At 38.7% G+C, this 21,575-nt stretch overlaps 1 protein-coding gene across 1 annotated transcript in view; it reads right to left on the reverse strand.

The window, feature by feature from the left end:
• The window catches only part of ZDHHC17 (zinc finger DHHC-type palmitoyltransferase 17), a 68,545-nt gene that overhangs the window by 35,125 nt on the left and 11,845 nt on the right, over positions 1–21,575 (reverse strand). The window contains exons 2-5 of the mRNA XM_033057969.1: positions 17,036–17,139; positions 8,344–8,466; positions 3,767–3,844; positions 1,347–1,491 (exon numbers count right to left, since the gene is read on the reverse strand). Of these exons, the coding sequence (XP_032913860.1) occupies positions 1,347–1,491; positions 3,767–3,844; positions 8,344–8,466; positions 17,036–17,139 (450 nt within the window). The remainder of the gene's footprint in view (positions 1–1,346; positions 1,492–3,766; positions 3,845–8,343; positions 8,467–17,035; positions 17,140–21,575) is intronic.

Below are 21,575 nucleotides of genomic sequence, written 5' to 3' on the forward strand. Positions count from 1 at the left end.
ATTTGATGGATTTAATAAAAAACAGTATTTTAAAAACTATTGATAAGAAGAGCTGTTTTCAAAGTAACAATACATCTTAAGGCAATCTTTGTGTCTTTATGTATGTAATCATGTAAAGACATAGAGCTGATTTTGAATTGAAGCATTATATGTTCATATAAACAGGACAAATCTGCATATAAACATAAAGACAAACACAGGGAGACCTTAAAATCACAGTACAATACTTTAAAGGCTATTAGTACTTTAATAATGCTTTGCTTCGAACAAGTTTACACTTGTATAATATCAGCAAGATTTTTTCTCTGGTAACATAAAATCCACACACAATTAAATATAATTTGAGAAGAAAATACAAAACTTGCTCCTCATAAATACACACTCCTCTCCAATCATTATTTCCTACAAAATATAAAAAACAGGATCAGACTCTTCTTTTGCCTAGCTTACTCTTTATCATACACTAAGTACTGTTATACCAAACAGATGCAAACTGAATACTGCCTGGAGCAATAGTTTGCGGTTTTTCACATGTACAGGTATAAATAATTTTCTGCAGCAAGTTTAGCATTTGTTTTACACAGACCAAACTCACTGATTTCATATTCTACATGACTCATTGGATCATAACTCACTTGGTATTTGAAAGAAGAAGCAGAATACAGCAGTGTGAATACCATTAGTGGGACTGTCATGCAAGAGGAAGGTTTTCACTTTTCTCTATGGTTTATAGAGTAAATCTGATTTGTGCTTCAGGAACATGCCTACGGGTGAGTAAATCTACAAATTATAGTGCAAGGTGCATAGCAAACAAGATCAAGGTTTTGAGCAGACAGATGGACAGATGGGACAAACAGGAACAGTAATGAATACACGTTATATACACACTTTACGGATCTGGCAGTAATATAAGGGGCTAGCAAGAAGGTATGCAGGTGTTACATTTTCTATTTAGGAACAGCAATAATTAAAAGTTGTCGACTGATGTACCATTAGATTCTTTATCCATGTATAACTCACGATTCTATGAAGAACGCTGTAACACTTGCTACCATTATCACAGTTACACTTAAAGATTATATCCAACAGAAATAAAGAATTAGATTTTCCATATACTGCATCAGATAGGTGTGAACTAAAGCCAAAGTACTCAGACAACTGTTGCAGGAAATTAATTTAATAGGTGTCACACAACACTGTAGTCTACAAAAAAGGACATGGAATTATTTTTGTATTTATTCAAGCAAATATTCTGCATTTCCTTAATGACAGGTGTAACTTTCAATTGTGTTCCTACTCTAAATTTTAGTAGAATCTATTTAAATATGGTATTACTTAAAATTTACCTGTCCCTTTGCTATCAGGTAAGCAACAATCGAAGTATGTCCAAACTGGGCAGCCAAATGAATACAGCTACATCCTTCTCCATCAATTAGCGACGGATCTGCCCCATATTTCATCAGCTGTACAACCATGGATAAGTGACCCTGTCTAAATGTAACAAAACACAAAAAACAAGCAACTGAATAACTATATGCAGTAAAACTATTAAAATTTGAATAATAAAATACAACAAATATGTTTAGCATTTAATTACACTATCAGAAATCCCACACTAACTCACACTTTAAAAACAGGAACTGCCATGGACCTGATTCTCCAAGTAAGCAAACTCATTTATATGAGAAATTCCATGCGTATAGTGCACTCATCACATGCAATTTGCTTAGCTGTAGTGCATGGCAAAAAAGTCAACAGAAAAAACAGGTTATAGCTGAGAAATCTAGTCCACTGTGACTTGTTACAAACCACATATGAAACCGGCTATTTTAAGAGATGTCGAACTGGCTAGATACTCTCACTTTTTGTGGAGCTTAAAAACTGTAGTAAAAGAAAAAGAGGGGGGAAAAAAGGAAAACTGAAGGTCTACATTTCCTCCACACTATCTTAAAAGTTTATGCATCTTTTTGGCATAATGAAAATAGGCATATCCTTCTTTTAGCGACAGTGCCTAAGTGTCAGTACAGCTTCTGACATGAGCAAAAGACCTTTTCAATTTTGCAGGAGCCACTTCAGACAATGCTTCACAGAACTGATTAGAGGTACAAATGAACACCAGGAAATTTAGTCAAAATTTCGTGCTATTAACACAGATCCACAGACTGTGTTCTGTAACAAAAATAAATACGGAAGTTAAAATCTTTAATAGAGGTTAACAAGCAAGTCCTCACCTTCAGCAAACAGATTATTTTGATACATTAAATCTTCTAAAAGGCAATTTTCCAAATGTCCTTTTGCCATCTACAGTTAAAAATATTAATATGGACACTGTTTCTTTCCCACCTATTTCTAGGTGGTGTTCTGAAGGAGCAGGCTGACTGCTTGAAGGTTGTCTTCAATTTTTCCAGCCATTTATCATTCTCTGATGATCTTCTACATAAGAAATCTGATTTTAAGTACAGTAATTTCACAATTATAAGTCGCACTGAGTATAAGCCGCACTTCCGGGTGCCAGCAACTTTTCATTCTTTGTCCATACATAAGCCGCACCTGATTATAAGCCCCACAGAGTGTGATAAAAGGCATCTATTCTATCACCATCTGTTGAGGGTGGGGACAGTGATCCTTATCTCAACGGCAGATATTCTGCTAATGGGACATCCATTGAAACCAGGCAGGGCATTGTTCTTTATCTTTTCACAACCCATCCTTCCTCCAGAGAGTCATTTTCTGCTAATGGCCCATTGAGTCCCACTGTGTGACTGATAAAATTACTGCATCCCATTGGAAGTTGCTCCAGCCAGGGGGAAGAGCACAGTATTTCTTACCAAGATAAAAACAGAGGTTTTGGGACACTAAGGGAGCCCCTTTCTCCACTGGACTCCAGAGGAAAACTGGATTTCTCCTCATCACCACTGGACCTCCGGAGGGAAACTGCACCTTGTACAGGAGCACTGCTTCAACTGAATCACATCTGTCACTGCAGGAGGATGCAGCCACCATTTAATGGGACTGCTACCAACACCCTGCCTGACGGGGTGCCGGGTTGCACTCTGACTTTGCCAGGGTTTGGAGTTTGTTTCTTTGTAGTACTGTATTTCTATTTTAATTTCCCTAGAAAAGAACTGTTATTCCTAATTCCCATATCTTTGCCTGAGAGCCCCTTGATTTCAAAATTATAACAATTTGGAGGGAGGGAGTTTGCGTTCTCCATTTCAAAGAGAATCTCCTGCCTTTCTCAGCAGACACCTGTCCTCCAAACTAAAACAGCAACTTTTCATTCTTTGTCCATATATAAGCCGCACCTGATTATAAGCCGCACTTCGGGTTCGGACCAAAATTTTAGTCAAAATAGTGCAGCTTTATAATCGTGAAATTACTGTACATCTTAAAAAAAACCCACATACGCAACAGAACACTGCAAGAACAAAGGCACACAAAATCATCCCACAACCCATCTGCAAAAGTGCCGCTGAACTTCAGATGACTTGATAAAAAAGATCTCAGAGGTAAGAGTAAGGTAAGCTGCCCATACTCTACATGTTTTCTTATTGTAGCAATCATTTTTGTCTGTATCAGAAAAAAAACATATGCTGAAAGCTCCTTTAGTTCAAACATACCACATTCACAGTCAGCCCAATTATGAAAGACTGAATTAATTCTAGAACAAAGTATTCCCATAAAATATAACAATTTCATAAAACTATCTGTACTCCACGTTTAAGCAAAGAAACAGAAAAGAAAATTTCAGAAGATTTTTTCCTACCTTGTTGCCCAGTGAAGTGGGGTAGAATTTAAATCTCCCCCAAGTTGATCAACAATAGCACCTTTTGATATATAGTATCTGGAATAACAAATAGTAAACATTATTGCTTGTTTTGGTTAAAGAGAGGACACAATTGAGCATGTTTGATGTTATGTAAAATAGGCAGTTAGAGATCAGAAGACCAGAACCTTTTCTTGCCTTCATATAACATTCCTTTGTAGAGGTCATGCATATACTTTCAATTTTGTTGGATTTTCTGACATGGGTTGGGAGACTAGAAATGCCTCCTACTGAGTTTTAAACATTATGCTGTTTCCTAATTTTATTCTAAGGTAAAATAGAGTAATTACTATATGCAGTAGTACAAACTGTGCCACCTCTGAAGTATTTAATAAACTATTCTTAAATATTATGGGGCTGTTGCATTAAAGAGAATTCTGAATTACTGGTAAAAGATTATGATGCTAGAAAACTATCAGTTTTAGAGAATTTTGGCTAAATAGTAAAATTACATACCATTACACTTGCAGCTTGTATCATCACTGGAATAATCCTGCTGAGGTCTTGATCCCAGAGATCACATTTAAGTTACACATTTAGTGCAGGACTGAGATTTTTACATACTTTCCAATTGTTATTAATCAAAGGACAAAAATCATCTGAGTATTTAAAAAATATTTCTAAATTATGGGATAAAAATTATTTTTCCCTCAAGGACATTTATAAAAAAATGAGTTATCTGTAAGAACAAAAGAAGTTACCTATTTTTAACTGCAATAATTGATATTCACAGTAATTTGTAATGTTTCTGTGAACTGTTCTCATTGCTGTTTTATCTGGGACACTAAACCGGCAATATTACTTTTTCTTTGTGAAAGAAAATGTATGCTTTAGAAAGAAATTAATGTTTCTAAATACAGGCCTTCCCAGAAGACTTACAGGTTTTCATTCACTACTGTCTAACCTTTGAAAAGTACCACTGAGCTACAGATTTGTGTTTGCACATTTCAAGTACCTGTGCCTACAGACTTTTCACTTTGAAAATACCTGTCAGGTATATATGAACACTGCTCTCCCACCCACACGAGCTGTCCTTCAAATCCTCAGCATTGAATTTCTGGCATCTCAAACTCTGTTAAGTGTTTCAAGACATGGCAAGAAGAGCAACAAACAGAACAACTTGAAAAAACATTACTTTTAATTAACTACCTTCAGTTTCTAGAGTGCTTATTGATTCAGAAAATGAAATTTCAAAAACAGCCTTTTTAGGAACCTTTAGGAATAGAAACTGAAAAATCCATGTCAGACTAAACAAATGCAAAGAAAAAATTTTTATACAGTTGCTTTAGAGCCACCAGACACAATGAAGTACTTCAACAGATTTGCCAAAGTAAAAAAAATAGTGTGAAAGACAAACAAGATCTGCTCTGATTGATGCACAACAGTCTATTCCACTCATCTCCAACATTAAAAGAACAAAACTTCGACATCTTTCTGCAGAAGTTTTTTTTATTTCTCCATGAGAAAAGATTTTGTGAAAAGTCTTGATCCCACCTAGATGAAAACAAAAAGTACATTATATGGTAAAGAAATGAAGCAATTTTTGTTACAGTAAAGTATCAACTACTAACTGAGGAGCTATTTATTTCCCTCTTGGGAAGGAGCTCCAAAGGAAGTCTTGTCTAGATAAAAAGACAGCAGAGGAATTCACAGCCAAAGCTTGGATTCATCTCTCTGATGTGACAGCCACTCATGGGGAGGTGAACACTAAACAGATTGTCTTCCTTCAAACACTGGTCCTTGCAGAAACGCAGAATACGTTCAGATTCTGACAGCAGAACTGCTTACTGGTTAGTAGGTTTTATTTAGAAGGAAGAACTTGCAGTTTGACAACTGGGAAAAGACAAGGTGACAATCTCCTGCCAGATGGTGCATTGAAATAACATTTTATGTTTCTTTAAGGGTGTTTTTAGACTTGGTTGAGATTTATCACTGCATTTCAGTTTCAGTATACAAAAATGGTAAGACTTTTCTGCAAAATCAGACTGAGAAATTAATCTCCTTGTCTAAGCAGATCTTGCAGAAGGAAATTTGTGCTAGGTGAGAAGATCCCTGAAGAAAGAAAGAACTGGGCAATCCCACTCTCAGTGAGTCATTTAAGTTTCCACTAGAACATGCCAGGCATGCAAGCCCTATTTAAGCAAACTACTTGCACTCAAAGCAAGCAGATCTCATAAGAGGTTGCCCTAAGAAGAAAATACTTCCACTGATCTCCACATTAGGATCATCAAGACTTTGGCAAGCATTTGAAAACTATCTCAGCTTGCATTCAGCGCTTGAGGAATCAAAGTACATGCAGTCACTGTTATTAGAAGGAAAAGTAGAAGAGAAATCCTTGTCTGGAGAAAGCTTGACATGGAAGATGGGGAAATGTAGGAAGTAAGTAACTGCAGAGACATAAGGCCATTTTTTTGCATTTTTACAACACTGAGTTAAAGAGATACCAACAGATCAGTGTCATGATGAAAACAGAATAGTGTTGTAGACACTTATCCCTGATTTATAGAAATATGAAAAGGTTCTGTAGTTTTCCTATCAATGGGTTTCACCATTATCTACATTGAATCTCAAGTCTCAAAATAGACGGGATGAAGAAATACTAAAAATAAGAGAAGTCTAATTTCAAGCTTGCACTCTTGACAGACAAGCTGCTAAGCTACTTCACCACAAAGAACTTACATAGTGAACTTAGTAACACTCACTAAGCAAGACACAGATCTAGTATCACAACAGTAGATAACTTTATCTCTGTAGTACCAAGCTTAATAGCCAACACATTTACTAAAATTATCCACTGCACATACTGTGGAAATTGAAAACACTTGGAGAAAGATGTGATAGGCTTGAACAAAAAGAGAAAACACTAAATACAGTAGTTTCACGAATACAAGCCGCACGGATTATAAGCCGCACCCCCGGTGCCTCGACAATGTTGCTGTCTTTGTCAATAGATAAGCCGCACCCCGAATATTAGCCGCACTTTCGTTCGTCGCGAGAATCCGTGCGCAGCTTTCACAAATTGGCCAATTAGTAACAGGATCGCGGCATAGCGGGCTTTACTGGCTCGGGGCGGGGCCAGGCAGGCTCGGCCCGCTCATGGTTGCCGACGGGGCCGGGTGGCCCAGCTCAGCGCCACGGCTCGGCGGGGCTGGCCGGGTGGTGCTGCCGCCGCCGCCGGGCTCGCTGGCCCCCCTCTCCCGTCAGCACCGCCCCCCTGCCGCGTTCGCTCGCCCGGCTGGCAGGGCTGCCGCCGCCGGGCTCGCCGCCAGCCCCGCTGCCGCTTTCGCTCGCCCCGCTGCCGCGCCTCGCGAGCGCCGCGCCCGCCCCGCGGCGCTTTCGCGAGCGGCGCTTCGGCTCGCGCCGCTTCGGCGCGCGCCGCTTCGGCTCGCCGCGCGGCGCTTCGGCGAGCGCCGCTTCGGCTCGCCGCGCGGCGCTTCGGCTCGCGGCGCTTCGGCTCGCGCCGCTTCGGCTCGCCGCGCGGCGCTTCGGCTCGCGCCGCTTCGGCTCGCGCCGCTTCGGCTCGCCGCGCGGCGCTTCGGCTCGCGGCGCTTCGGCTCGCGCGCTTCGGCGAACGGCGCTTCGGCTCGCGCGCTTCGGCGAACGGCGCTTCGGCTCGCCCCGCCGGCAGGGCTGCCGCCGCCGCCACCAGGCTCGCCGGCCGCCCCCTCCCGTCTGCACCGCCGCCGCGTTTCCTCGCCCTGGCCGGCACTGCAGGCCCCCGCACCGCCGGGCTCCCCCACGCTGCTGGCCCCCATTTTGCTGGGCTTCCCCCGCTGCCAGGCAGCCCCACCCGCCGGCCTTCCTGCTTCTGCCATGCTCCCCTGCACTGCTAGCCCCAGTTCTCCCGGGCTCCCCCGCCATGCTGGCTCAGGCTCTGCCGCCCTCCCTGCCCCGCCCTGCTGGCTCAGGCTCTGCCGCCCGCCCCCCACACTGCTGGCCCCGCCTCTGCCAGGCTTTCCCACCTCTGCCGGGGCCGGCCGGGCTCCAGCTTGGCTTGGGGCTGCCGCGGGCTCTCACTTCCGTGTTGGCAGCTTTTAGAATTTTGTTAATAGATTAGCCGCCCCGGAATATTAGCCGCACTTCCGGGTTTCCACCAAAATTTTGGTCAAATTGGTGCGGCTTGTATTCGTGAAATTACTGTAATTTAATTCTGAGGAAATAAAATTAACTGCAAAAAGAGAGTGCACACAAAAGTGGCATAAACAAAAATAAATCAAGTTCTACCAAAGACACAGGAATCTGAAGTACAAGAGCTGCATCAAGAAAAGGGAATTTTAGATACAGTTGACAAATCAGTAGTTACATGCACTCTAGTAAATAGCAAAAGAATAGAAGAAGATACAATGCTGTATGCCACAGTGGTAGAGATGCGTTAATAGCCAAGAGCTTTGACATACTGTCAAGGAAAAAAGGACAAATTAGACACATAAAATTTAAAGACATTCAGTTCTCTTAAAAAAAGAAATCAACATTTTTAAGGACATAATTAATTTAACTTAAAGCGTAATAATACATACTTCACCAGATCTATCCTGTTGTTGATTGCAGCCCAGTGGAGAAGCGTTACGTTTTCTTTGTCTGGTTGTCGAACATCATAACCAGCTTCCACCAACTCTCTACATCGTTCGTATATTCCGTATCTTGAAGAATAAAACAAGCATTTGTTAAAATGTTTACCTTAGATTAAAATGTATTCAGCAAATACTATACTTTTGGTCACAATACAAAATCTTCAACAGAAGAGAAAAGAGGAAACTTTACTTTCCTTTTCTATATGACTATAGATGTCTTGTGACAAGAAGTTTCCATTGGCAAAAGTTACAGTAATCAAATCAAGATATTACAGAAAACTTTTGTCCATAGAAAACTGTACAGCAGAGCAAGGCAAATATCTACCAGTAGTATACTAAATTTAAGTAACTGTTCACTTTCAGGGACTCCACTACATTCGTTTCTCCCACTTCGGTTCTCCTTCCTTTCCAGCTCTTGAAGGGCAAATAAAACTTTGTCAGCTGATTTGACAGTATCTTCCTAAAATTCAGAAGATAAGATCATCAAGCCAATTACAAACACTAGCAGCTCAAGTATTTCCCATTCTTCTCAAGACAACAAATAGCAATCTTTCTGATACAAGTTAGTATAATTTTCTTTTTTAGGGCACTTTGAAATTCTGTACATTAATACAAAATTTATTCTTTTATTAAAGAGAACTATTAAATGTGATGTACTGCCATTTGAAAAAAAATTCTGCATATATTTGAAACAAATCAGGAAGCATAAACATCACTTAGGCATTTAATGTAACTCCAACATTAAATAATTTTTGCCTTGATGTTTACACTGTTTTACCATCTATTTTTAGTGTCAAAAATGCAATGCAGAAAAGCAAGTAAAGATTACATTTCAAAATTCTGTACATCCGATAGGGATTTCTCAAATCTCAAGGAGGAGAATGTGGGAATGCCTTGAAATCAAGGTCAATGCCCTGTGATATCTGACTTCTGCTAAAACAGAATTTTCAAATCCTCTCAGTGACTTAGGTTTTTCATATGCTGCTTCTATGTTCTACTTTCTGCAGAAGAGACAGCCTTAGAAAAGGCTATTCTGTTCCACTTGAGCAGCTTGCATAACTGATGCAGAGATCTTCTTCCTAGGGTAGTTCCCATTCTTACTTTTTCTTTCATGTATTTGAATGGAACCTCAACCTGGATGGTGCTCCCATAATGAATGATCAAATGGCTCAAAGCCAACAAAACTCAGGAACGCTTTCTAAGCCTATCATGGATTTGAAGCACAGAAATTAGACAGACACTGTTTAAAAAGTACCAGACATAACAGCCCACATAGATCGTGTTGTTTTCAATTTCTTAAGAAAGTGGCACGAGAAACTACAAAAAATACTGGAAATTGTTGTCATATGTATTATCTTTTCAAACATTACAAGAGATCAGAACAAAGACTATTGCATGCAATATATACCAACTGGCAATGCACTGGTAAAATGTGGTCCTTCAGACTGAGTAAAAAAGCAGCAACCATGAACAATTTTGACAACAAAGCTTTTTCTTTTTTTTTTAATACATTGGGGCAGGTGGGAAGAAGATGTCTGGGTTACAATCCCTTACAAATATGCAACCAGTAAGACAAGATACACATACTCAGACAAACACAACTGCTAAGAAAACTGGTAAACTTCTAAGTCAATCCAGCCTTTAAGCACATCACCTACCAAGTCCTAGTTTACATGAGCAGTGTGGCCTGATGAGTGCCTGTACAACTGGCTTAACACACACATACCATTCCTGACTTCTCATGTCAGCTGGAAAGACCACTGCAACAGGCTAGAACTACAAAAGGTAGGTCAGGCAAGAACAAGAAGTCAAGAGAAATAAGGAGAGATGGGGGAAGAAAGGACTTCCAAAACCAGGACAACAAATTCTTACCTTCCTACAGTACAGTATCACACCGCCATATTACAGTGTCTGAAGGCAGCCTGGAAAGTGACTTATATAAAATGGCAATGCAACCAATCTGTTCTACTTCAGTCAGCTGTTATGACACTCCTTCCTGCTGGAGATAGCCTGCTGCCTTCACTTAAACTACAAACTGAAACCCATAATGAAAGAAATAATTCACCTAAGCCTCCTATCAGGTTTAACAACTACCAGCTGAAAAAAAAAATTGATTGCCTAAGGCTGAGTTTAGCTGACTCTCATCCTGCTTAAGTAAGTAGTACAAAACAACAAGTAGGAATTTTTAAAATAAAATATTCTAAGTTTTGAAAAGATACAAAGAACACAAGGATACAATAATGTTAACTTCCTATAAAATGCAAGAGGCAATAATTTAAAACCTTCATGCAATGGATTAGGATTTTCCTTACATGTATTTGTTTTGGGCGGGATTAAGTTACTCTTCTTCAGAGTGGTTTCTACAAGGCTATGTTTATTATTTGTGAGCAAAACAGCATTGATTAACACACCAATATTTTAGCTACTGATGAGTAGTGCTGACACAGGGTCAAGACCTTTGCTGCTCCTCACGGTGCCCTGTCAGTGAGCAGGCTGGGGGTGTGTGCACAAGAAGTTGAGTGGGGACACAGCAGGGACAGCTGATGCCAACCAACCAAAGAGAGATCCAATATTGCATGGCAGTGTGCCCAGCAATAAAAGCTGAGGGAAAAAAGAGGGACAGGAGTGAAGGGGCTTGTTCTCCCAAGTAACCATTACATTGACATGGCTGAACCCCTACCTGCCCATGGGAAGCAGTGAATGAATTCTTTTTTTTGCTTTGCCTGTGTGTGCAGTCTTTGCTTTATCCATTAAACTTTGTTTATCTTTACCCTTTTGGTCAATTTCTCCATCCCAGAGGGATGCAAGGGAGTAGCTGTGCAAACTGAACATATGCTTTAAGATGAGTGTCTTATCAAGCTGACTACACAACACAAAATGAACCTCCTTGAAAGTATCCTTTGATTGCTACCCGAGTTTTTGTCAGACCATGTTGCCAAGATAGGCGTAACACCAAGAAGCACTATGACAGTCTTGGGGGAATTATTCCCCCAAGTCTTGGGGAGAGATGAATATTCTTCGGGGGTTTTTGTGGCAAGGAGGTTGGAGGGGTTATTTGTCAGGTTATTTAATTAAAAAAAAAATAAATTCTAGTCTTAGAGAAAATGTGATGCTACTTTCTGAAGAATTTGGTTCAAGAAGTATGAAAGCAGAGGAAAGCTGCGATAAGTGACCCTGCTGCCTACTGAGGCAGAATGCTGTTGCCAGTTCCCATAGAATGCTCCAATTATGCTCCACTGATGTTTACAAGTACCTCCTTCTAGAATTCACCCATATGCTGCTGTGAGGCCCTGGGCAAAGACTGCTGGCATGGCTTCAGATACAAGAAGGAATAGTAGGAATGGATTCCTTCTTTTGGGCTTAGCATTACAGACTTCCTATTCTCCCCAGTAGAAGGCAATCTGCAAGTCACAGTACATGGTCACAAAACAGAACATGAAAATCTGCAATACATCAGAACAGCCTTTACAGGAAAACAAAGCTCTTCCCAAAAGTGATAGTGAGAATGAGGTATACAGCAATTTTTAAATTTAAGTCACCCTCAGTTTGTCTGTTCCTAGCAATTTACGTTTGGTATTTTGAACTCAATCATAACTGTTTACTAAAGATGCAGCACACAAGGTACAATTTTCTGAATCTTCAATTTATTAGATTGTCACAAGAGGTCTTAAGGATCTTGACAGACAAAATCTGCCTGGCAAAAACATTAGGAATTTACAACAATTTGCTCCTCTTCCTGGAAACAGCAGGCTCTCTACAATTAAATAAAACACTGAATCTGCTGCAGCTATGATTTCTTCAGCTCTGTCCCAGAAGTGCAGCATTATTCTCTCATATACAACCTACAGTCTTGTTCCACCAATTTGCTGCAGCTGACTTCACCTTGCCTTCTCCAAAGGTTCACGACGCACTGTTAGGTTAGAAAAAGACAAAGTCACCTATTTCAGACACTCAGCATAATCACACTTGCAATGTTGTTATAAAGGGCTCTATGCCCTTGAAGAGTAATGGAGAGTAAGACTGAAATCCTCACAGAAGACTGATATATTAATCTAACAAATATTCAGCATCTGAGTGAATTCTACAGGGTGATGCTGTAAACATCAACATGGAGCATAATTAAAGTATATTACTGAGCTTGTCTTGTTCTGAAAGAAATGGGATTAGTCCAGGACAAAAATACTATTGTGCAAGCTCATTTTGCTACCACAGTCTCTAAGCCATTTCAGTAACTAACCAGCAACATTTTATTTGTCATTCCAGGTTAAAGATATTCTGACTTTAATACTTTCAAAAACAGTACCCTACTGCCTTCTGCATTTTAAGTATGTAATCCATTGTCTATTCTTTTGTCTACAAACACACAGACTATTGAAAATAGACAGTGCCAGCTTTGCAGTACGATTAACATTAAATTTGGCCACAAATAATAGGAAGGAATCTCTCTGCAGTGAACACATCACCATGCCAACAAAGAGTAGGTAAACCAGGAGCTCACTCTCTCATCTTGCTATCATTGTACCTCAAATCAAAGCTGTTTGAACTGGAAATGCAATTAACAGAAAAACAATCTTTTTTTCTCTTTGGAAATCTCATTCCCATAAATAATGGTACTAAATACTAAGAAAGCCTTTTATTCATTCCCAAGGCTTTTGTGTTAACAGTAAGACAGTTTTGTTTTCAATAGAAAAGGTTTAACTCAAGAGCTGCTTAATAGACTATTAATAGCAGTGTTAAAAGTCATTCAGCTCTTAAATACTGTTCCAAAGCCCTGAATTGTCTAGACAGTTGTGGCCATATTACTAATAAGGTTCAGGTACATTTCATTTTCAGCAATATAATCGACTCTATGGACACAAATTATCAGGAATAATGGTTGTGTACCTGTGTCACAGTCTGTCCACCCTCTCCTGTGAGTAGCTGAAAAGAGCCAGGAGTAACTGTTCCTTTGGCCAACCCTTACCAATTTAATTTATTCCACATGCACCTTTTTTTTTTAATTAGTTACCCTGTGACTGATGAGAAAAAAGCATGTATCCAATAACCTTTTTCCTTGGTGAGATTCAACATAATTCATATTTTATACTGCACTATTTCACAATGTGCACAACTTCATTTTGAATGATCTCACTGAATAAAACTTAACAAAAAAGTTAATCTTGTGATAATGAGATCGTAACACTTGAGCACAAGGAATCAATCTTCCAGAGTCACAAAAGCACTTATTAATACCATTAATGTTTAATACCCATGTTCAAAATGGTCATTTAACTTACTTTCAACAAAGCCGGAATTTGATCAAACTCTCTACAAGCAAAAAATGTCTATTCACTCTCAGTAGAACAGAAGAACACAATGCAAGCATTAATGTGTCTCAGATTTTGTTCTCCTATTGACAGCTCATCACATGCTTCTCCACCTGAGAACTTCAGCTACTTCTCAGTTTCTCATCTTAAAAAAACTAGAACAAAACAAAGGCAGCAACTCTGTCAGGTTAACACCAGACGCTTCCCAAGACATCACATTAAAAGTTATGAGTGCTGCCTTGGATGACAGTGGGCCACTGCTGCCACACAATAGAAACAGACATACCCAACATGCCACCATTAAATTTCACTTTTCAATCACTTGTGATAGTTTTGTCATTTGCTTTTTCTCTAAACAACACTGCATTCCCTCCCTGGAGCTCCAGTGAGAACTCTGAATATCACAGAGGAACAAAACCAAAGGCAAGCATGGATGATTTTTCCACTATTCCTCTGAAAATAGTTTTTCAAATACAGATGAGTGACCTGCCACTGCTTTCAGTAACACAGTGGAGACTTCCTATGAACCAAACAACTTTGTTATAACCAAATATAAGATGGCAAAAAAAATTACACACGTTCTAACATCTGCAACACGAAGGGCCTAGACAGTGCAACTTTTAAAGCTACCTAGATGCTCCTGGACATACAACAAAGTCAGTGAAAAGAGTTCTTTGTATGAACAGGTCCTAAAACCAAACACTATGATTTTTACTCCGGAAGAAGTTCCTGCAAAACAAAAAACAGAGACTGAATATTTTTGATACAAAATATGCCTAGGGCCCCAGGTCTTTGTGAGAACTTACAAGGAGCATATTGGACAAAAAATACAAATACCAATACACTTTCAGCAGTGAGCCAAACCACTGTTTTCTATATGAAATGTTAATGTGATTATAAGAAGTTATTATATTTGTAGATTGTAACGTATGATCATGTTAATTTGTGTCCGATCTACAGATGAAGAAGATAAAGCACTGAAAATAGTTTAGTAAGATATGAAGCAACATACAAATACTTATGGAGGCATGTGAGGAGTTTGCAAGCTCTTATCTCTCCTTGCTGAAAAACAAAATTGAGCACAGTATTTTACTAACATTGTTTTATTTCTGTGCAATCTAGCGTCAATGAAAATATGTCAAAATAGAATTCTAAACTCAAACAGCATACATGAAATATAGATGAGTTTTAAATGTTTTCATCGCATTTTTCTCACCATCATCTTTAAGGTTTAAGGAACTATGCTCTCAAATTTCATGTGTTGGGACAATAACATAACTGATTTTTTTCCAAAAGAAACTGGACTTGGGAAAAAAAACTCACCCAAACCAAGAGACTGAAAGTAATTCTTAGTATATTTTGCTACATCTTGCTTCAATTTACTGCCCTGCTTGGGGGAAGAGTTAAAGGAGACTAATGAGTGGCCCTTTTTAAAAAAAAAAATTGTGACAACATTCTTACATTAGTGCTGAATTACAAAGTGAGAGAAAATCAGCAGAAACTCTAATGTAAGTTAATATTAACATTTGAGGACAAAAGGTAGACGATAAGATCACCTATTTTTCTACGTGGATCCAATAGCTTATGCTTCTATAAATGCAGATAGCTACATCATTTTAGGAGAAAAAGTATCTTTCCAAGAACATTGAATTAATATAGCAGCAGCATTATTTATTTTACTGCAAGTCTTATGATATTTGGTGGTTTTATTTTCTACCTTACATTTCAGAGATCTTTCCCTTTATGACCGACATCTTTTATAATATGGCCTTCAAAACCTAGTAAATGCTTAAATAAAGGTGTGTCTGAGAAGACACAGCCTCAAGCTGCGCCAGGGAAGTTTAGGCTATTGTAAAGAAATTCTTCACAGAAAGCGTTGTTCAGCATTGGAACAGGCTGCACAGGGAGGTGTTCGAGTCACCATCCTTGGAGGTGTTTAAAAAAGACTTGATGAGGCACTCAGTACCATGGTTTAGCTGATAAAGTAATATTGGGTCACAGCTTGGACTTGATGATCTCAAAGGTCTTTTACAACCTAGCTTATTCCGTGATTCTGTGAATTCTCCTTCTAGTTAGGGAAGTGCTGCGTGGATACCATGACTTGATCATGTTGACAGTCCCCCTTCCCTGCTAGAGTAACCATTAGGGCTACAATATGAAACTGCAGTCCTTGTGGTAAGATGTCAACTCAGAGTTGTTGGTTCTTGTATGAGGAGACCAGAAAAGAAGAGTAACAACTCAGCTGAAAGCGGGTTTAAGAGGGATAAAGATATTTTAGATTTTCAAACATACAATGAGCATACAAGAATAGAAAGAGGTAACTTCTAAAACCACTTTTGCCGACAAACATGCTTCCATGCTTCTATAAGAAACAGCTAGCTTGATATCATGCCAATATTTTAATTTCTAAAAATACCCTAATGTGAGTCTTATAGGTTGCAGTGCTACATTAAGTATTTAGAGCAACAACAGCAGTCAGATATATTTTTCAGGAAGTTAAACTCCTTACAGCTCAGAACAAGAAGTGAAGGAAAGCACATACTTCCTAAGCCTAAACTGGGCCTGTGCCACACACAGAGGTGCAAAGTTGCTTTCAGTTTAGGCAGGGGTTTTCTTGCAAGAAAAAAATGCAAGAAAAATCTTCTCTTAAGAAGAAAAAGCCAAATAGTTCTACAAAATAAATAATTGTTTAAGCATTCAAGTTAGCAATATAATAATCAAAATAAAAATATTACAGAACTATCTCAATTCATTAAAGAAGTAATGGTGGTGATGGTTTCTGAATGGCAAAGAGTAGCAAACCAAAATATAGTGCCATCACAACTTTCTCAAAAGTCTTGTAAATTAGTGTCTGCTAGAGGACTGTGGAACAAACAAATTTGTATAATACATCTGCATAAAGAACAGCAATTAGATCTGTACTCAGTTTACCCCTACAGTCCTCCTTCAGTACTAAACTTTGTTTCACAGTAGGATTGAGACTGCAGAATCAGAGATAATGTAAGTTAGAGACACATTCCTCCTAACCTAGAAATCAATCAAACCCTTATGTTTGCATATAAATTTACCTATCACCACCTATGAAAAATAAACATCAGTACCATTCTCTTTTGCAACAATCTGTCCACCAACCACCTATATTTACAACTTGCCACAATTCCTTCCATATTTCTTATACCATGATCATAAATTTGTAATTTTGTAGAGGTTATTTCTGAAATCTTCCACTATTGGATTGAAAAATACAGTTTATCTTCCACTTTACACAAATAACCTGTTTTACTGTTTCTAACTGATACACAGACAAATCTAACATTCGAAAATAAACTTACTGTGTGGCTTTGACAATGTCCCAAGTGCTGTAATCATCAATGTGGCTTTTCCGTCCAAGAGATTCACTGTATCCATGGTTGTAATGGCTTTGAGGTTTTACTTCCTAAAAAATATAAACTGGCTTTTAGAACACCCAAATCAGCAAGTTTCTGAGGAAAAAAAAATAAGCAAAACTAGAACCAGTACACAATTCAATGTACTACAAAGCCACCTAAATGTAAGAATGGTACATTTCTACATTTTGGAAAGCAGGCCACCACCATATTCCCTGTACACTTTTCAAACACTTAACAGAAAACACGACTTGCAATCACAAGGTTGTGCCAAATCCTACACTTTTTTCCTACTTGCATTTTTACAGAAGACTAGCAAAAACTAAGAACAAATTTCTTTACATGGTATTGGGCTTGGGTTTTTATTTTTGGTTTGCTTTAATAAAGGCAACATAACATAGGTAGAAAAGTTATTTGCCATAAACCGACAAAGTTTCTCTCTGTTACTACAAATAAATGTTGCATTTCAAACAGCAGAGGTTATCTGTGGATGCTTAAGCTGTGGGTCTCAAAAGTAACTGGCAGGACTATCATGTGTTCTTTGGCAGATACAGCTCCCTGACTTAATTCTGTTTATGAAGGGAAACACTTCCAGGGTCAGTGTTTCCCTTGGTGGAAACCACTGCATTAACACATCACTAGGGCAGCAATATATCATTTTTTCTTTACAAACACATGAAAGCTCAGCAAGCAGAAACTGAACAATTAATTTCATACATCTTCTGGACAATTTTCTATATGTTGCAGATGCTATAGCTTACTGCCTCTGTGCACCAGCCATGCAACTCAGCATAGCTCCATAAAGCATGAAAACTGCAACATGAGTGAAAAAGCAAAAAAAAAAGGAGCAAGCTCTCTGCAAGTTCTAAAAATGTATTACAGCTGAATTCATTAAAATGCTTACTTTCTGTTTTCCCCAACATATACTGCCATGAGAAGAATTATTATCTTTAAACCTCGAAAAGCTTTTAAACACTTCAGGAAAGGTGTTCAATTGAAACAATTCCAACTTCTACACAGTTACCGAAATGAGCAATCAACTAGTTCATTATTATACTTCACAGATTTTTAATTTTTTTAAAATAAAGATGAGTCAAGACAATGATCATGCAGTGCACCTAACCTTAACAAGGATTCATAGTCACAACTCTCCACCACTACCTCTCTCTAAAGGTGTATGTTGCCCTGCTAGCTCAACTGACTAAGAGATATATTACAGCCAGAGAGAATTCCAATTGCCATCAGGAGCAGGCCTTCCTATTTCTCAAGTTCTCTCAGCTGGGCAGTAATTTCTGCAAAAGGAGATGTTTGGCACAATGAGAAATAACTTCTTACTGTGCCCAGCTGTGGCTAGTGAGCCAAAGTGTTTTCTTGCTTCCTGGGGCATTAACAGCTCTCCATTGAATGGATGGGAGTTGAAGTGAACTGCCCTCTAACCCTTAGATGTCACTATCTTGGCTGCTATTTTAAAATAACTAGTTCTACTCTAACATTATTATATACATAATCTCTTTGAAAGAGGCTAAAAAAACCAAACTCTGAAACCCACATTTTAAGTATTTCTAAATTTCAACATGCTGAAGTACCACTTAGGTTGAAGTCTAAAAACAGTTGTAATTTCAGAGTAAACTAACAATAAATTAGTCTAGTTGCAAATCTGAAAACTCTTGATATTTATCTAAAAACTGAGTAACTTCAGTCAAGCATGCTTGCATTCATTACATACCATATACCTATTCTGGACAGAAGGAAAACAAATTCAAGTAGGAATTTCTAATGCATTAAGTACATTTGGTTGCACTAAATGAATATAGTAATTTATACAGTTGGAAAAATTGTGAAAATTTATACACTAAAAACCTTCCAAGAATCTGAAGCACTTAGAGCTTTAAAACCAGAACACAGTTAACACTGATGATTAGTGCAGCAAGTCATTTTCAAAAGACTTATTCTTATGCATGACTTTTCTTCAAAAAACCAAATTCTTCCATTTCACACAGTTCCTAAGTGATCAGTAGATTATCTCTTTTTTTTACCACAGTGTTATTCTGCAGAATTTAATTTTCTTCCCTAGCCTGAAAAATTACCTAGATGAACCAATTAAGCATTGCCAGCCCAGCAGGAAGATTGCTCTGCTCCATCTCTACAGGAGAGACAACCTAAAAATGTAACAGGGCATCTGCTGTCATCCAAATCATATGCTACAACCAATCCCCTAACAATTCAGAAACACAGCTTTGCTTCACACCTGAAAAAGGCAACAGCTTGACCAAACCTTTTCTTCCCCCAGCTAATAGATAAGCCAGAGATAGATAATTTATAGAGAGAGTTGAGTTCATATCTTAGGTTTAGGAATAATTGAAACAATTCCAAAAAAATTCCCCAAGTTTTACAAACATCACAACCTCCAAAATCATACCATGGAGTCTTCTATACTACAGTGTAAGCTGTAGGAAAAAAGATTACTTTAGATGTGCCTGAGAAGAATACGCAGACTCTGCTCATTTTGGAAGTAAATCTTTAACAGTAAATCACAGTAAAGCATATAAAATCTGAATTCTCAGCCAATATCGTCAATTCTCTGCAGCCTGCACACAGATTCCCAATCTTAGACTCAAAATCTTTACTCATTATTATCTATTATCACAGTAGCATGCCGGCTACTTTAAGTGCCATTCTACAGGGGTAATTCTAACCTGGCATTATGACTGCCTGGTTTATGGCTGTAATCTGCAGAGGAACCTCTGGGTTCCTGAGCAAAAAAGCTATCAGGAATCAGGAGAAAACCTGGATTTTGTGAATCGCAGTAACACTTGATTCACTTGGTGATAGGTGATTTGGACCATGTCAGTGCAAATAACGCTGTTACACACTATGCTTGGCTGACAAGGCAAAAATGAAAGAGGCAAAGTAGCAACTAGGAACTGAAAATAATTGCTTCAGAGTTCTGAAATTCCCATGCAGGGCTAGGGCACCTGAATATAAATGTAGAAGAATCATTTTTCCTAGTTATTCTAGAAAGAATAATTCAGAAAGAAATAACCAAAGACTAATAATAAGACAATGCCACTAACTGGGCAAGTTACCAATAACAGGAAAACAACTGACAGCCCGAAGTAGAAGACCCTTAGAAGACCTGCAATAAGCAAATACAAACCAGGTATCTGCTCAAGGGGGCACATTTCCCATTGCTAAACTTTTAGCATAGCAATTTAAAAGACTGTGTTTAATAACAACAGGCTTTTTAAATGGTAGTCTCTTCTCATATGCATTGCTACGACAAACAATGGTTTCAGCAGGCTCCACCATCAGATACTGCTGTAACACATCCAGACACCTCTCTAACTGGACAGCAGGCTGCCTGAACAAAGCTCCCCCTGCCCAGGCATCACACAGCCTGCTCAGCCACAGCAGGACCAGCTGCAGTGGTGCTACACCTGGGGGAATTTGCCCAGTGTGGGTCATTTTGCATCAGCAGCTAAACCAGAAAGAAATCACACCTAGGACACTTACACAGTATATCTTTTCAGAGTTAACAAAAAATAGTAACACACAAAATAGAGATTACTTCCTTCATCTTGCTGGACAAAAGAGAAAGTTCAACTTTTAAATTCTACAATGATCTAGATTACCTGCCTTCCACTATTAAAGGCACAAAAATAAGCATTAAAAAAGTGAAAAATTGTGAGTATAGGCTTTTAAGTTCCCACTTAAAAGAATGAACTTCCCCTAAATTCATACACCCTCACACAAATTTTAGGAATATACTTTAAATTCTTGAAACTACTATAACTTTTGTAAACATATGATATGACAGATTGATAATAAAATAGCAACTTAACATTTTGAGCCTAGAGTATAAACGGCATTCACAAATGGCTTCAACATTTCCCAAGTGTTAAAATATTTTCTCTTTTTCGATGAAAATATTTATTCCAGAAAAACTTAATTTTTCAATAATGATCCACTGATAAAAAACCTTAACAGTCAATTAAAAGATGAAAAGCTAATTGAAACCCAAGTGCATTTGTTTTTTACTGTCTTGATCTTTAGTGACAATGGCTCTTCCCCAGCTGAGTCAGCAAAGCCAGTAAGAAGGTAGTAGGTCAGAGGTCTGATGTCACTGATTTAAAAGAGGCAAGTTGCAAACACTAGATTTCTACTTGTTTCATCCTGTTTCAAGGAGCCATTTTCAAGCAGGACTTGAGCCAACATTGCTACCTTCACTAAAAGAGAAAGGTCATTCCTCTGCCCACTCTCATCCACTGCTCTTGGTTCCATGCTCCTGCTGCCTCACTCAAGCCAGCTTTGGTACTCGGAGCTGTGGTCACACCACACCCACTCCTCTCATTACAGGACAGGGAAGGGAGGGGTCAACAAGGAACAGATAAAACCTTATCTTTTAGTAGGACAGCAAGCTAAATGTGCTTCTCCTGTGAAAACACAGGCTCCAGAGCCACTGACAGAGTGAAAGTAAGCCAACAGC

The sequence above is a fragment of the Catharus ustulatus genome, chromosome 4 (genome assembly GCF_009819885.2).
Source record: "Catharus ustulatus isolate bCatUst1 chromosome 4, bCatUst1.pri.v2, whole genome shotgun sequence".
Taxonomy (NCBI): domain Eukaryota; kingdom Metazoa; phylum Chordata; class Aves; order Passeriformes; family Turdidae; genus Catharus; species Catharus ustulatus.